Source organism: Podarcis raffonei, chromosome 9, assembly GCF_027172205.1.
Source record: "Podarcis raffonei isolate rPodRaf1 chromosome 9, rPodRaf1.pri, whole genome shotgun sequence".
NCBI lineage: Eukaryota > Metazoa > Chordata > Lepidosauria > Squamata > Lacertidae > Podarcis > Podarcis raffonei.
The window spans coordinates 78,083,517-78,100,662 of NC_070610.1; the positions used below are offsets into that span (position 1 = coordinate 78,083,517).

The 17,146-nt window shown below is 43.9% G+C and overlaps 1 protein-coding gene across 14 annotated transcripts in view; it reads left to right on the top strand.

Moving 5' to 3' along the window:
• The first annotated feature begins 2,255 nt into the window (after nucleotides 1–2,255).
• Nucleotides 2,256–17,146, top strand: part of LOC128420561 (C-type lectin domain family 4 member G-like) — a 55,287-nt gene continuing 40,396 nt past the window's right edge. For 9 of the 14 annotated variants that reach the window (XM_053402174.1, XM_053402181.1, XM_053402183.1 and 6 more), the window contains exon 1: nucleotides 2,256–2,359. Coding sequence is in view for 4 of the 14 variants with exons in the window: in XM_053402169.1 (XP_053258144.1) it covers nucleotides 3,028–3,055; nucleotides 5,064–5,219; nucleotides 6,772–6,891; nucleotides 7,848–7,946; nucleotides 9,624–9,710; nucleotides 11,233–11,384; nucleotides 12,827–12,960; nucleotides 13,532–13,700 (945 nt within the window). In the remaining 10 variants the exon portion in view is untranslated. Of the gene's footprint in view, nucleotides 2,369–2,811; nucleotides 2,891–2,991; nucleotides 3,056–5,063; nucleotides 5,220–6,771; nucleotides 6,892–7,847; nucleotides 7,947–9,623; nucleotides 9,711–11,232; nucleotides 11,385–12,826; nucleotides 12,961–13,531; nucleotides 13,971–17,146 lie in introns of those variants that run through there. The other 5 variants (XM_053402169.1, XM_053402179.1, XM_053402170.1 and 2 more) reach the window with 5 other exon arrangements.

Consider the following 17,146-nt stretch of genomic DNA (forward strand, 5'->3'; position numbering starts at 1 on the left):
GGTGAGAGCATGATGCTACATAGGAAAAACGTATCCCTTTTAAAACTGAGAGATTTGGAGAAGGGGAGGGACTGCTTAGCAAAGGTTCTTGGGAAGAAGAGAGGGGCCAGAACTTCATATGGGGACTGGAGGGCAGAAGTATCCTGGCAGGCTGGCTGAAGGCAGACTGGGACAGAGGCAAGGAGCTGTCTTGCAATCTCATGCTGCACTGCTGTGGGGAACAAGCCACTCTTGAGATGTGAATGTTATAACCTCTGCATTCCCTCCATCTACACCCTGGTGTAAATATGTTTAAAATAAATCATATTTCTCAAATACATGACAGTCTCTGCTGCGTCTTTTTTATATCATTTTTATTAAGTCTCCAACAATATTCCAAAGCATTGATCATCATATACAATTTTTTAACGTACAAATTTGCTTCCTGACTTCCCTCCCGTCCTTTCCTTTTACTCCTTTTCATTAGCTGCTTTACAACACATGTATTTTTATTATCTAAACCCCGCTACCGTTAAATCTTTCATTAATCCACTGCTTATATTTTTAAATCCTGCCCGCAACTTCATCTATTGGTGATATTTTGAAAGGTAACCCATCCGGGGTCTCCATTCCTCCTTAAACACTTTGTCATTATGTCCTCTTAATTTGGCAGTTAATTTCACAATTTCAGCATATTCCATCCATTTCATAAGCCATTCTTCCTTAGTTAGTAATTTTTTCTCTTTCCGCTTCTGTGCATATAAACAACTAGCTGCTGTCGCCACATACATAAATAAACTACTCAGCTTTCTTGGGACCTATGTCCCCATTATTCCTAGTAAAAAGGCTTTGGGGTTGTTGTTTTTTAGGGATTATTAATTTAAACTTCCTTTTCAATTCGTTATAATTTTCCAAAAGTCCTTCAACTTTTTACAGTACCACCACATGTGATAAAATGACCCTTCCTCCTCTTGGCCTTTCCAGCAAATACCTGGTATATATTTTTACATTTTTGCTCGTTTTTGTATAAATCATTTTTATACAGTTTTCTTTCAACACCCTGGTGTAAATATGTGTAAAATAAACCATATTTCTTAAAGACATGACAGTCTTCCCTGAGTCTTGTCTCCCAAGGGAAACACATCCCTGAGTAACTGCCTAAAACTCTCTGGAATCTTGCTACCACCTGGTAGCAATTCAGGGTGGCATACAACCTCTCAGTGGCTTAGCCCAGATGCTGAAGATGTGGTGTGTGCACAGCAAAGGAGGACCCTGATGCAGCAATTCCTGGTGGGCGCTCCAATGGAGCAGGCGATGGTGGGTGTACTAGGGAACTTGTCTGAAAGAGGGACTGGCAACCATTATATTTGGGTTGCCATGGATTATTTCACACAATGGCTGGAGCCTTATGTGATTTAAAAAACAAAAACAAAAAACCAGTGTGGTAAGAATTCACCTCTACACCACCGTGTTTGTCCTCAGAGGAGAGGACGATGCTCGCACCATTACCAGGAAGAGTCACCATTGTTTGGTCAGAACCCACTTGACCCTCCTCCTGGTCTAGGTCTGTGGTTTTGGATAATACCAAACCAGCAACTCTCTCCACACCCTGTTCCCTAAGGAAAGATCATGGCAGGTACTGGGAGGCTTTAATGTGGGGCAAAACCTGGAGATGGAGCAATTTACAAAAATGTATCAAAAGATGTCATAAGCCCTCCCAAGGCTCTGAGGTGGTTTCAAAGTATCAGAGCCAGCCCACGTCACCACAGATTCCAGATTGGTCCAAATAAGTCCAGAACGGAGAATCTCCACTTAGAGTGGTGCCTTGGAAGGTTGTGGACTCACCTTCATTGGAGGTTTTTAAGCAGAGGTTGGATGGCCATCTGACATGGATGCTTTAGTTGAGATTCCTTCATTGCACAGGGTTGAACTAGATGGACTTTGGTTTCCCTTCCAACTCTACAATTCTATGAACACCCATCAAACAAAATTAGCATGGACAATGGGAATGGATGATGGGAATTGTAGTCCAGTAGCATTCGAAAGACTGCAGATTCCCAAGAGCAGCATGATGGAACACAATGAAGAGATTCCCCAGCAGCTTACGGCAAGTGAACATTTTGCATTTTATAGTGTTCCAAAGATATCCATGAGCAGCCCTTTCATGTGTCAGAGTGCCTTGAAAGTAGAGTAAGTGACTTCTGCTATTTGTGGAGTGCTGATTGGCTGCCTGCCAGTCCCAATCAGGAAGGAGCAGAATGGGAAGAGTTCTGGAATGTTCTGCATCAAAGTGGAAGGTGGTTGAAGCCGTTGAAGGAAGGAACATCTGCAGGAAGACGCTGAGGCAGAGAGAAGATAGAGGATTCAGTGAGGCACCACGGTATCCAAAGTGGGGGGAACAAATCATTCATAATCGGCTGCCTTTTTCTAAGTCCAGCCATTGGTTGTCTTGCCCCCTGTGCTATCTAGCCAACTGGCCACATCTGCCCAGGATCTCTGGCAAAGATAGGTCTTTCTCAGACCTACTGCTGGAGCTCCTTATGATGGGAGATGCTGCAGATTGTATCAGGGCCTTTTGAATGAAGTATGTGCTCTGTCACTGAACTAGAACTCAGAAGGACCCAATTGTCCTATTATAGTGGGAGATGAGAAGATTCCTGTAGTTCTCCAGGGAATAGACAACTCCATGTTTGAAAACAAAGTGAGGGTTGGATGCACGCAAGTTTTCATGCCAGCTCCCTTGTATGAATAGCATGGTGTGACTGCTCTGTAAATGGTATCTTTGTCTCAAGACATTATTTTAATACTTTACTCCATTAAATGGTCACATAGAAGAACTCCAAGATGAGACAACACACAACATGAGGAGATAAGATGGAAGCCAAGAAAAAGTTCTTGTCAACAGAAAGAGGCAAGTTTTTGTAGGTTGTTTTTCTGATTTGTCTTTGCCTGCTAAATTATTTGATATAAGTTGTGCTAACTGTCTACTCTGTCATATGGTTCCGAACACAGGATGACATAAGGTGCCAATCCGAATGAGCAGTTAAAATGGTGGGAGGCCTCACATTCACGGCAGGTAGGTTCTCCCCGCTGTTATTTCCTCTTCAGAGCAATACAGGAAGGCAAAGTTACTCTACTCACCTCTGAGCCTTCCTTCTGTCCTTCTGATTCCTGCTTCCTTTCCTTCCTTCTGCCATGAGAGTGTGAAATTGAGGGACAGGGCAGAGATTTATCTCTGGGCAACACTATTCTCAGATTGAGCGCCTGCCTTTTTTCCACCTTCCGACATTTTATTAAATTTAATAAAAGAAATGAACCATGTTGTTGTTGTTGTTGTTTAGTCGTTTAGTCGTGTCCGACTCTTCGTGACCCCATGGACCAGAGCACGCCAGGCACCTCTGTCCTCCACTACCTCCCGCAGTTTGGTCAGACTCATGCTGGTAACCTCGAAAACACTATCCAACCATCTCGTCCTCTGTCACCCCCTTCTCCTTGTGCCCTCCATCTTTCCCAGCATCAGTGTCTTCTCCAGGGAGTCTTCTCTTCTCATGAGGTGGCCAAAGTACTGGAGCCTCAGCTTCATGATCTGTCCTTCCAGTGAGCACTCAGGACTGATTTCCTTAAGAATGGATGCGTTTGATCTTCTTGCAGTCCATGGAACTCTCAAGAGTCTCCTCCAGCACCAAAATTCAAAAGCATCAATTCTTCGGCGATCAGCCTTCTTTATGGTCCAGCTCTCACTTCCATACATCACTACTGGGAAAACCATGGCTTTAACTATACGGACCTTTATTGGCAAGGTGACGTCTCTACTTCTCAAGATGCTGTCTAGGCCTGTCATTGCCCTTCTCCCAAGAAGCAGGCGTCTTTTAATTTCGTGGTTGCTGTCACCATCTGCAGTGATCATGGAGCCCAAGAAAGTAAAATCTCTCACTGCCTCCATTTCTTCCCCTTCTATTTGCCAGGAGGTGATGGGACCAGTGGCCATGATCTTCGTTTTTTTGATGTTGAGCTTCAGACCATATTTTGCGCTCTCCTCTTTCACCCTCATTAAAAGGTTCTTTAATTCCTCCTCACTTTCTGCCATCAAGGTTGTGTCATCTGCATATCTGAGGTTGTTGATATTTCTTCCGGAATTAAGATTGCCGGAAGAAATGAACCATACTGTTCATTAATTGAAACAATCATTTGATGATTTATCTTTTACTTTGTTACTCCGTCATCAGCACATATGAACTGACATTTAGTCCTAGATTCATATAGTCGTACCTTTATTCAGCTTGATTAATGATGCATTTAAATAGCATTGCTATATATTTCACCTAATCAATCCCCTGGATTTATACCTTACTAGCAGGTAGTGCTTGATGCTGCCTGGGACCTCAGAATGTTGTGTTCTTTAAATGGACACTGTAATATATGAGTTTGGACCCATTGTGCCATAAATTGGGTGAAGTCATGCCAAAGACATATTTGATTCAAAATGGCACTTGTGGCGAGACCCTGTCAGGCTGCCAGAAAAGCCCTTCCGTCTAGGGTCCAATGCTGTAAGCAGAAACCGGAAGGGCTTGGCCATAATTAACATTATTGCTCAGTAACCAAGGAGACAGAGCACTGCACATACATCAGCTAAGCAAGTCAGTTGCAGAAGCTACAGTTCCATCCTCTCTCTTCCTTATTTATACCTCCCTCCGTGCGTTGTTTCGCTGTGACTCAGCTTCTCTTAATTGTTCTAGCCTTTTCTCGACCCTTCTTTCTGTGGCTACCTCAAGCATCTCCCCTTTACCCTCACTCTCTGTTGCTGATTCCTCCCTGTCCCACCAGTCTGAACCTGGATCAAAGTCCCCTCCCCACTCAGGCACCTCCTGGACTGCCCCCACTCTTCCTCAACTAGCCAATCCCTGACAGATGCTCAACCTCGCTACAGGAAACCTCATGCAGAATTTGGTGAAGACATCTCAAGTTTTGGAGGGGCTTACCCTACTGGGGTTTAGCTCCTAGCACACAGTGCCTTTTCTATTCTCCTTTTTACGAGCTGATGTTCTAATAAATTACATATTATGTGACCCAACCCCACAATGCAGCTTCAAAAACCAGTGTGGCTTCTAGATCGAATGCGGCTTCCAGATCCAATGTGGCTTCCAGATCCAATGTGGCTTCTAGATCCAATGTCTCTTCTAGATCCAGTGTGGCATCCAGAACAAGACTAAAACGCAGGCGAAAACCACCACCTAGAAAGGGTATGTATGCATCACACACAGAAGTGGTTCGTAGCCTAGACGAGGAACACACTGGAAAGGAAAGGTGGGAGAGCAACAGGAGGCATATGTGACCAGTCGTGATGGGAAGGGCTGGAGAAAAGCTAGCAGTGCTCTGTCAACCCAGCAGGCTCACTTAGTCAAACTAACCAAGCAGGGTTTGAGTCCAACGTCCTCTGCTGGCTATGGCAGCGGTGGTGTGAAGCACCAAGCTTCAGCCTATGTTCTCTCCTCTCTACTTATTTAAACAGGGAACCTCAGACAGAAAGAAATGGCAGGCAAGAAAGACTTCTCCATTCACTTAGCCTGACAGTCAACATGGGAGACAGGCTTAGAAAGCCAGCTTTGGCTTGCTCATCTTGAAATCCTTATGGTCATTTAAGTGTGGCCTGAATGCTCCATCACAGAGTGGAGTGGGAGAAGCAGGGGCGACCCATCCATGTGGCAGACTGAGGAAACTGCCTCAGGCTGTAGAATCTAATGGTCACATGCTCCTCCATCACTGGAGAAGTGGTAGAAGTAGTTTCGGGGTGAGAACTCAGTGAAATTGCCTGAAGACTTCATGTCTTGTGTGGCCAAACCAGGATCTTGGGTAGATCACGCAAGGCCTCTGTCCGATCTCATGGGGCTCTTGTGAGATCTTGCCAGAACCCAGAAGTCTGATAAGCCAGACTTCAGCAGGTGCAGTAAGGTGGGGTCAATGGCATGCAAACATGGTGCCACCTTCCCATTTTGCCTCAGGTGGCAAAGCAGAATGGACCACTCCTGGGGAGAAGCTAAAGCTATGTATGATGAGGGACTTCTTGCATCTCTTTATGGTGAGCCCAACTGTGCCAAGGCCATGCTCTGGTGGCTTCCACTGGGGACTACTTACTGAGGTGCTGTTCATATAATCTTTTGTTCCCAAGTCTGCATCCTTGTTTCAGATTGTTATAAGAAAGGATAGTGTGTGTGTTTTGATGTTTGGAATGTCTTAGTTGTTTGTTTAGTGCAGAATCCTTAAGAGACAACTTACATATTTAGAAAACACCACTAACAATTTATAGATTTGTTTGATATAGTGTTTTAAAGCTCCACTGGGTCAGGCAAAAGGCTCATGTAGTCCAAAACCCTGTTCTCACAGTGGCCAAACGGATGCCTACAGGAAGCCTGCAAGCTGGACCTGAATACAACAGCGTAGTCCTTATTTGCAATACCCAGCAATGGGTTTTGAGAGGCATATTGCCTCTAACAGCGAATGCAGAACATAGCCGCTGTAGCTGGTAGCCATTGGTCAACCTCACCTCCATGAGTCTGTCTAACCTTCTTTAAAAGCCACCCAGGTTGATGGGCATCACTACTCCTTGTGGGAGTAAATTCCATAGTTCAACTATGTGCTCCATCTCACCTTATTTTCTTGTATATATGTTAATAGCTTTATGCGTTAGCAAGAATTCCAAAAACACAGCAAAATGAACCCTACCTTAATGGGATAATGGCGGGATGTTCATACATGATTATTAAAGCATAATTTTCTCTCTTTTTGCACTTCAAGGAAAATATGCTATGGTTTTGCAGTACATAACAGAGTGCTCTGTACCTTCCCTTGCTGCAACTACTGCGGTGGTGCTGTGCCTGGTCCTGTTTTTTGCTGCAGTTGGAGTAATTAATCTGTGTAAGTTCAACTGGGGGGGGGCTATAGAGTTTTCCTGGTTGGCTTTACATCATTTTGAAGAACACTTTCAAAAGTGGGGGCATCATCCAGCCTCAGCTAATCCCTTTTACGTCCCAGTGTGTGAGGTAAGGAAGTGGTTGAATCTTACCCATTGAAACAAATGCTTCTGTTTCTTGTCCCTGAATACTCCAGAGACTTCATAGGCCAACTTTATTTATTTATTTATTTATGTCCCGCCTTTCCCCCAGACTGGGACTCAACACAGCCAACAGTAACCGCCAGGACCATATAACACGGGTCCTAAAGGATCTTCACTGGCTCCCAGTACATTTCCGAGCACAATAAAGATCAGTGTTGGCGCTGATCTTTAAAACCCTAAATGACCTTGGCTCAGTATACCTGAAGGAGCATCTCCACCCCCATCGTTCAGCCTGGACACTGAGGTCCAGCTCTGAGGGCCTTCTGGTGGTTCCTTCCCTGTGAGAAGTGAGGCTACAGGGAACCAGGCAGAGGGCCTCCTCAGTGGTGGCGCCCGCCCTGTGCAACGCCCTCCCATCAGGAAATAAACAACTACCTGACTTTTTAGAAGACATCTGAAGGCAGCCCTGTATCAGGATATTTTTAATGTTTGATGTTTTATTGTGTTTTGTATGTGCTGGAAGCTGCCCAGAGTTGCTGGGGAAACCCAGACAGATGGGTGGGGTATAAATAATAATAAAATTATTATTATTATTATTATTATTATTATTATTATTATTATTACAACAGATAAAACAGAGAAAGCTAAAAACATAGATACGATCACCACCAAACAGCAATTAAACACTAATGGAATTAGTGTCTTGATTCAAAAATCATTCTAAGCAATTATTATTTTTGGGGGGAGGGGTGTAGCACACTCATGCCCAGACTAGTGTGTTGGAATACCATTTCTTTTTCTCTTTAATCCCTTCTAGATATCTACGAGCAGAACAAAATGCATCTAGAAAAGAGAGCAATGAAAACTATCAGAGACTTTATGATAAAAAGGGAACCGTCCCTTCAGAACAAGAATGGTAAGCGATACGTTTCCATCTGTATATTCATGAACACTGCTCCCCAGCCATACACCCCATCAAGGGGTATTGCCCCACAGTAGTAGTGATGTGTGGAAGTGAGAGCTGGACCATAAAGAAGGCTGATCGCCAAAGAATGGATGCTTTTGAATTGTGGTGCTGGAGGAGACTCTTGAGAGTCCCGTGGACTGCAAGAAGATCAAACGCATCCATTCTTAAGGAAATCAGCCCTGAGTGCTCACTGGAAGGACAGATCGTGAAGCTGAGGTTCCAAGACTTTGGCCACCTCATGAGAAGAGAAGACTCCCTGGAAAAGACCCTGATGTTGGGAAAGATGGAGGGCACAAGGAGAAGGGGACGACAGAGGACGAGATGGTGGGGCAGTGTTCTTGAAGCTAACAGCATGAGTTTGACCAAACTGCGGGAGGCAGTGGAAGACAGGAGTGCCTGGCGTGCTCTGGTCCAGGGGGTCACGAAGAGGCGGGCACGACTAAATGACAACAACAGAACTTGTTTCAAGTCTCTCTGCTAACCCAGAAATAGTACCTCAGGATAAGAACTTTGCTTTAGGATGAGAACAGAAATCGGGCTCTGGCAGCGCGGCGGCAGCGGGAGGCCCCATTAGCTAAAGTGGTGCTTCAGGTTAAGAACAGTTTCAGGTTAAGAACGGACCTCCGGAATGAATTAAGTACGTAACCAGAGGTACCACTGTATCACTATACTTCTGAAAAGTGCTCACCCTTCGTGCCAAACTATTCTCCACTTTTATTTTCAATCTATTGATAAGATGGTTAATAGCTACGGAATTGACATGCATAGAACTGAATTAATAAATGGAAATTGTTGTGACTCAGAGCACATTAAATGGCTTAATTCTAGCATTGGCCCCACACAAATCATTTGGTTTGGCTATTTTGAGAAGCAGGCAAGTGAACATTGCCAAGTGATGCCAGTTTCAGCCATGTACTTTGGAACATTGGAGGCTGGAGTTGTGCGAGTTTAAAACATGGGACCCACCGCTAACCTCTGGCATCTCCTCAGTTGTGGTTCCAACTCAATATTCTCATGGCTTTTCTAAAACTTTTATTTAATCCTATGACATTCAATTTGAGAATTTTGTGTACTGAACATTTTGCAGCAAACTGTAAGTTTGAACGTGGAGAACTTGCCCGAGAACATTTTCAGTTGCAGAAAGCACATATCTATTGCTGGCACCATGAATACTACTTTGGGGCCTAAGTTACCCTTGAGGAAGCTTGAACCTGCGCTCGTACATTGAAAATTCCACTTGAATAGGGCAATCTCCATCCAGTGTGTCCTTGTGTGCTCTTCACAAAGAAGACACACAACCCACTCCCTTTCAAGAACCATGAAGGTCAAGCCACAAAATGGCCTTCTCCAGGAGATAGGACAAGTTTTACCATCAGTATACCAATATCCCTCAGTAGAAAGGAAATGGGTGTTAACAGTTGACCCTATTGGGGCAAGGGTGGGGTAAACCTTGGTCATCCCAGACACTGAGAACCAGGACTACTCCTATCTAGGCTCCATAGCAGGGCTCTGCTTCTTCTTTTCAAGCTAGAATGTGATTGTACATCAGATTTTGGAAAATGACTTTTTTATATACATAGATGGATGTTTGAATTATCACTGTCTTGAATTGTTCAAACCTTTTAGATTCTGAAATATTTCGTGGAGCTCAGAAGTTGGCAGATGAATTGGTTGCATGGAACTTCAAAGTGTATGAAGTACAACTTGCAATTGGTAAGTTCCTTTGAGACAATGATACTCAAGTATTGAAATTTGTTTGTCTGCACAGCTCTTGAAGGTTCAGGGGCCCAGCTGCCCTCTGCCTCTCACACACTACTTTGATAAAACAGATTGAGCAATTCAGATCTTCACAATCCAGGAAGAAATTCAGATGTGAAGAACCTTGTGCCTTTGGGTTTTTGTGGCTCTGCAAGTTGATGAACTTCTTCTTCAATGACTTTCTAATTAATGGTGGAAATTGGTTGGAATTATGGAGTTTGGGATACAAGAATGTCTCACCCCCAATATGAGGTGAGCCAAGACCCTTCCAGATTTAGTCTTGAGATCATATTTCTTCATCACCACTACCACTGCAAATCAACTGAGAGTGCTGTTGTACTCAGATCCTACTTGCAAGAGTTCCAATAGGCCACTGTGAGAACAGGATGCTGGAATACATGGGTTCTTTCCTGATCCAGAAGGTGTTTATGTCTTTAATCACAGAGCCTAGGGCCTGCCAATCAGAAGGTCGGCGGTTTGAATCCCCACGATAGCGTGAGCTCCCGTTGCTCAGTCCCTGCTCCTGCCAACCTAGCTGTTCGAAAGCACGTCAAAGTGCAAGTAGATAAATAGGTACCGCTCCGGCGGGAAGGTAAACGGCGTTTCCGTGCGCTGCTCTGGTTCACCAGAAGCGGCTTAATCATGCTGGCCACATGACCCGGAAGCTGTACGCCGGCTCCCTCGGCCAATAAAGCGAGATGAGCACTGCAACCCCAGAGTCGTCCATGACTGGACCTAATGGTCAGCGGTCCCTTTACCTTTACCAGGTCCCCTTGCACCTGGGATGCTGCTGTTGCAGTACTTCAGGTGTGAGTAGGAATGAGAGACCTTTATGCTGCTGTTCCACTGTCATGTAAGTTTGGGAGAAGACAGAGGTGTATCAGGAAAGGGATTTCATTGTTAGTTTAGGAGTCAGAAAATCCCACTAAATTGAGACTGTAAGTGGACTCTAATTGTTGTGGGTTTTATGTCATGAGACACACCTGAGTACCTCGGTGATGCACATTTGACAGTGGGGGAGGGATGAGGAAAGTTCTACACCAATGGGGTGGCCTCCTTTTTTTGCATATTTTCACTGAAATTCCAAACATTATCAGTAAAAATTAGTAAGGATGGTACCCATTTTAGTGCAGACCTAGTATATAGCTTTCTAATAGGCTGTCTAGATAAATGTATGAGAAAATTATTTGCAAATCAATTGGTGAATGCAAATATGGTAATAGGGAGGGAAATCAATGACACCTTCTCATTGAAACCAGCTTCTAAATATGTTCATTACAGGAACAAACGTTTCAGAGGGCAGAAGGCTGGCTATCCTGTTACATTAGTAAATTGTGCTGGATGGTAATGAAATATCATTATGTCATTCACTTCGAGTTTGTGTGTGTATTTTAAAGTGATCCGCAGGCCTTCAACTTGGCATCTCTCAAATTCTGCCCCCTCTCTTTTCCCTGTGAATTCCTTGCTGGGTTGAAAGAGGACCTTATTAGAAAATTTCGTCTAAAGTGGATGCCACATGCTGGGCTTCTCTATTTGTTTGAAGTTCGAAGAAAGTCATGGTTCGGTGCAAAAGAGTTTTGTGAGGAGGAAAAGTCCTGGCTGACATTTGTTGAAGATGCTCGTGTGGAGGTAGGTACAACACCAGGAAACTCGCTATAATGATCTCTAGCAGGCAAGCAGCCTGATAAGCAGCAAGGACTCTCCATCAATTTTATATAAGTTTATATATAAACACACACACACCCAGAGCATGGTGTTCTGCCTGCTCTCATTAACCTTAGTTGCTCAGTCTGACTGATTGTCCCTTGCCCAACAGGAAGAACGCCAAAATCCCGCCTTTCGTCTCCTTTCCTTCCATTGCTATCCGATCTTCTCCAATGTCCTCGTTTGAGGACTGCAGGGCTGGCTCTTCCCCAGAAGACTCAGCCTCCAACACTGGCTTATCTGGTGGTTGCATGGCAATGCTTTGGTCAACTTCTCACTCTTCCTCTCCTTGGGAGCTAACTGCTTCTTCCCAGGAAAGGAGGGGGGCCGGGCTGTTCTGTCCAAAATCAGACAGACAGCTCCCATCTGCAGAGTCAGCCCTTTGCTCACTCAAGTCAATTTGTGAGGCTGACTCTTCCACTGTGCTTTGGGCGGACCACATTCCTGACACTCTCTTGAAATTAACTGATTTGAAGCCTTTTGGGTGCCTATAAAAGTTCTCTGGCAACCTCCACATACAGTACTAGTGCATGAACATCTTACTTCCCCCTCTTTCTCCATGAGCAGAAAGATGTCGTGGGGCACTCTTGAATGAATTGTGATCTAGTGAAGGGAGAGTACTGGGTGCTTGCTTTGCTTTTTTTTTCCTAGCAGGGGAGGTAGTATCTATTAAGAAATGTACAAGTAAAGCAGGTGGAAACCATCAGGCATGGCACTAGAGAGGCAGTCTTTAAATTGTATCAGTCCCCACAAATGAGGAGGTTTTAGGCCAGCAAAAGGCACAGAAGAGGATCTGGGATTTGCAGGCCCAGTGGTGAGTCAAGAAAGGAGGGAGAAAGGGCTTGCCAGAAGGTGGTTATATTGCAAGCTCTGTTGTTAAGAGACAGGATCTAATGATGAAAGGAGTACCCAACCTCACAGAGTAAAGGACTCTGAAGATCCTTGGCATCTTGAGAGAGTACTCTCCTGTGTGCACTCAGCTTAAGGGTTCAGATTCTAGGCTGACTGATTATCCTTCTGTTCCTTCTCTAGCTGAGTTTTTACTGTTACCATGTTTTTAGCAAGTTGTGTGGGGTTTTTAAACTGAGCTTTAGTATTCTAGAACGCGGGGGCTCTCCTTCTAGGCTGTGAAGCAATGGTTCCTAAATTGAAACTCATGTCAGGCTGACTTTTGCCCCTGGGTTGGGGTTTGCCCATCCTTGATTTAGTTGCAAGGTGTAGGAGGCAGAGCCCATCTCTGTGGTGCAACTTCCCGCTGTCAATTCACCTTTCACTCCTGTTAAACATCTGGAGGAGCCTCTTGTCTTCCAGAGAAGATACATTGTCTGGAAATAATTTGAAAGGGGGTTCTGGTTCCTCATTTCTAGGAAAGACTCTGGTTGTGCTTTCTGCAGGAGTTTCTAGAAAAAGAAACAGAATTTGCACATGAAGATTCCTGGATTGGACTCCATCATGAGAATGGACAATGGAAATGGCATCATGGCCCAAATGTAGTAAACACGTAAGTGTGAACAAAAATTCTTTACTTTTCATATTGTAGAAACTTTGTCGGGAATTCACGGGTGACAGATTAATCATAGGTATGATGGAGAAGCAAGTTCACTATATTCAGAGTCAGTGGACCTCAGTTTCTCTGACTCTTTCCAAAAAACCCACTTTTTTCAGATGGAGTCAGGATTAATAAACTATTTTGAAAATGTTGGGGTTGAAATATAGCATTGTAAAATTCTTAAATAAGCAGATGGACTTCATTGCAGTTTCCTGAGCATGGTATTGTGTATTCCAAGCAATGCACTCATTCTTTGCCGTTTTGTGTGAGAAATAACTTGCAGGAGCAAACAATAGAGAGGGAAACTACCCCCCATAATACTTTTCTTTTCTGCTGATGGACAAAATCTGAAAAAATACAAACAATGCACTACAATTATGAGTAGCTGGCAATCTTGAGGTAGAAAGCAAGAGTGAGACAGAACTGAGCTGAATATCTCATTAATGCTAGAAAAAAGTAGACATCCAGCATGCATGCATTAGTTTCAGTTGATGGGTTTCTGACTGCTGCCTTTTGCTTTCAGTTATTGGATGCATGGTCAGCCTGACAAAATAAAAGAAGAACCCTGTGTCATATTAAAATCACATTGTTCCAGAACAACTAAATGTTGGGAAAACATTCCCTGCAATGTAGAAAAACGGTGGATATGTAAGAAGATGCCTGATAAAAGATGGTATACGGTAAAACCTTGATAAAACTGGATTCTGTGGTCTCTATGCTAAAAGCAATGGATCAGTCTCCCCCTTAAAAAAATCAGCAATCCAGATTATGGAATTGGGGCATGGAAGAGCTCAACTCTCTGCCATCAACAGCTGAAAGCACCTTAGCAGTCCTGTTTCCTCAAGACTAGAAAAAGAGACCTTAATTTGCAACCTCAAAGATCTGAGCCTCCAAGAAAATGAAGTGTGGGAGAGTTTGGTCAAAACCAGCTTCTGTACTTCCAATAAATTAATTTGGTATAATCGTTGCTTTGTATTCTCCTTGCACAAGGCACCACTTCAAGTCAAGGATCTCTGCTCTGAAAATATTCAGACCATCCTCAAATCTGTGGTGAAGTGGGTTGGCTGGGATAGTCAGTTCTGCTCAGTGGCACTAATTCCCAGGAAAATGAGTAAAGTGTAGCAGCCTCAGTGATTTCTCTACCAATAGCTGCCTGTCTGTCAGAGTTCTTGGAGAAGAACATTGGCTGTGTTTTTTGCTTTCTGAGGTTCATATGTTCTATCTTTCTGTTCTTTCCTTCCTTATTCCAGACCAGCCCTTTCCTAAAATTAAGGTAACTCTCTTGCATGCCATACTTTTTCCTTCCCTCTTGTTGTGTTGTTTGGGTTTATCTATTATGTAGTGTTCATTATTATGTCTGTTTAGGAGTCTATGGTTGGCCTTACTAGGAAAGCCAAACACTGTAGTCACCAGAGTTTCACAGAATCATGGAATCGCAGGATTGTAGGGTTCAAAGGTACCCCCAAAGGTCATCTAGTCCAATCCCCTGCTATGCAAGAATCTCAACTAAAGCGTCAAAAAGTGTCCACTGCCTCCCAAGGGAGACCGTTCCACTGTTGAATCTCCTTTCTTGTATCTTGAAGTCATTGGTTTGAGTCCTACCCTCCAGAGCAGGAGAAAACAAGCTTGCTCCACCTTGAGATATTTGAAGATGACTATCATCTTTTCCAGGCTAAACATACCCAACTCCTTCAACCACTCCTCATAAGAAAGGCTTGGTTTCCAGACCCTTGGTCATCTTGGTCACTCTCCTCTGCACACCTTCCAGCTTGTCAATATCTTTCTTAAATTGGCACAGTCCTCCAGGTGGAATCTGACCAAGGCAGAACAGAGCAGGACTATAAATTCCCTTGATCTGGATACTATACTTCTGTTGATGCAGCCTAAATACTATTCACTTTTTTTGCTGCTGGATCACCCTGTTGACCCATGTTCAGCTTGTGGTCCACCAAACCCCCTGGATCTTATTCCCATATACCACTGGTTAGCCAGGTGTCCCCCACCTTATATTTATGTAGCTGGTTCTTCCTACCCAAGTGCAGAACCTTACATTTGTCCCTATTTTGTCCCACAGTCCTTATCCAGCCAAGCCTCTCATGATCTGCCATTATCTTTTCCTGGAGAACAGAATGTGGAGAGGGTTGCTGGTTTGGTGGAGTCCAACCATCACTTCAGATGGTATTGTCCAAAACCACAGACTTTTTGGGAGGAAGTTGCCATCGTAAAGTTGCCACAATAGCTGCCACTACTTGGATGAACCCTTAGAACTTTCACAGAGTCATAACTACACTTGCCTCTCTCCAGGGAGGGTTAGTCAAGACAGGAGTGTGTCAGGTTGGTGTCACCACTGGAAGGTCCCTCAAGTGACTTCAAGCAGTGGTGTCCAACAACTCACCCGCTCATCGTTCCTGAAGGATGCCCCAACACATGTTCTGCCAGGGACTGTACCTGGTGTTGGACAATATATGTCCAATAATCAATTAATAGACGCACAACATATAATGAACAGAAGCAAATGCGTGTAGGCAACAAAAGCAAATACAGTGGTACCTCGATTCTGGAACGTCTCTGTTGATGAACGTTTTGGAACCCGAACGCTGAAAACCCAGAAGTAAATGCTTCCATTTTTTGAACGTGACTCGGAGGTCGAATGGATTCTACTGTGTGTTTTTTTCAATTTTCTCAGTTGAATTTACAGACAGCCCTTTGTACCTCAGTTTTCAAATGCTTCGGAACTCAAAGGGTCTTTAGGAATGGTTTATGTTCGAGAACCAAGGTACCACTGTAGTTAGGAGTTTTAAAACTGGGGAAGTATAGCATAGGCCTGAAGCACAAGATGTAACACCTGTGCTAGTTAGGGAAAACAGTGGGTGGCCTAGAGATGTGGTGAAGGAAGCATCCTTGGTACAACATACCACAATGCATGAGGTCTCCAAGCTGCTGCCATAAAATCCAGGTATCAATAGGATAAAGACCAATCCCAGTTCAAGATTAAATGTCGACCTCACACTTGTCTTACAAAAAATAAACCAAAATGAAAGACGCTTAACTTGTAACTGGGGGTCACTCCTTGATCCTGGGTACAAAAAGACCACATGCCCAGTGGGTGGATGATGACGTGCTGCTAGCAGAAATGTGCTATGCAAATAATACATAACTTTTGTATTTTGGATCCATTATATTTTGTACCTCAGCATTCCAAATACAGTAGTACCTCAGGTTAAGAACTTAATTCGTTCTGGAGGTCTGTTCTTAACCTGAAACTGTTCTTAACCTGATGTACCACTTTAGTGGGGCCTCCCACTGCCGCTGCCGGTGCCACCACCGCATGATTTCTGTTCTCATCCTGAAGCAAAGTTCTTAACCTGAGGTACTATTTCTGGGTTAGCAGAGTCTATAACCTGAAGCGTCTGTAACCTGAAGCGTCTGTAACCCAAGGTACCACTGTAGAAGGCTAAAAAATATTCAGAACTAAATTGTGCTTTTAAATTTCAATTGCTTGCCTGTAGCTGACATGGTCTCGGTAGTGGTGCCCGCCCTGTGGAACGCCCTCCCTTCAGATGTGAAGGAAATAAGCAGCTATCTTCTCTTTAAAAGACATCTGAAGGCAACCCTGTTTAGGGAAGTTTTTTATATTTAATGCTGTATTGTTTTTAACACTCCATTGGAAGCCGCCCAGAGTGGCTGGGGAAACTCAGCCAGATGGGCAGGGTATAAATAATAAATTATTATTATTATTCTGGGTGGAACTGCTGGATTTGAATAGCTGCGAGATAACAGTCCATGTTCCAAATTTAGTCTCAGAAGAAGAAAAATCCAACAATTTGAGGGATGGGGTGCTCATCCACTTAACTGAAGAAGTTCCCCATAAGTCATTTAGCCCTGCGGTTAAAGGGGACAGAACATGATTGTCATTTGCAGAATTCCAAAGATACTCGTGAAGGTCACTTTTGTGCATGAGAGTACTACGGAGGTGGAGTAAGCAATAACTAAACTAGATATTTTTCTGGACTTCTGCTATATGTGGAATGCTGATTGGCTGCCTACCAGTCCCAATCAGGGAAGAGCAGAAGCTGAATGGGAACTCTGGAATGTTCTGCATCAAAGCGGAAGGTGGTTGGAGCCGTTGAAGGAAGGA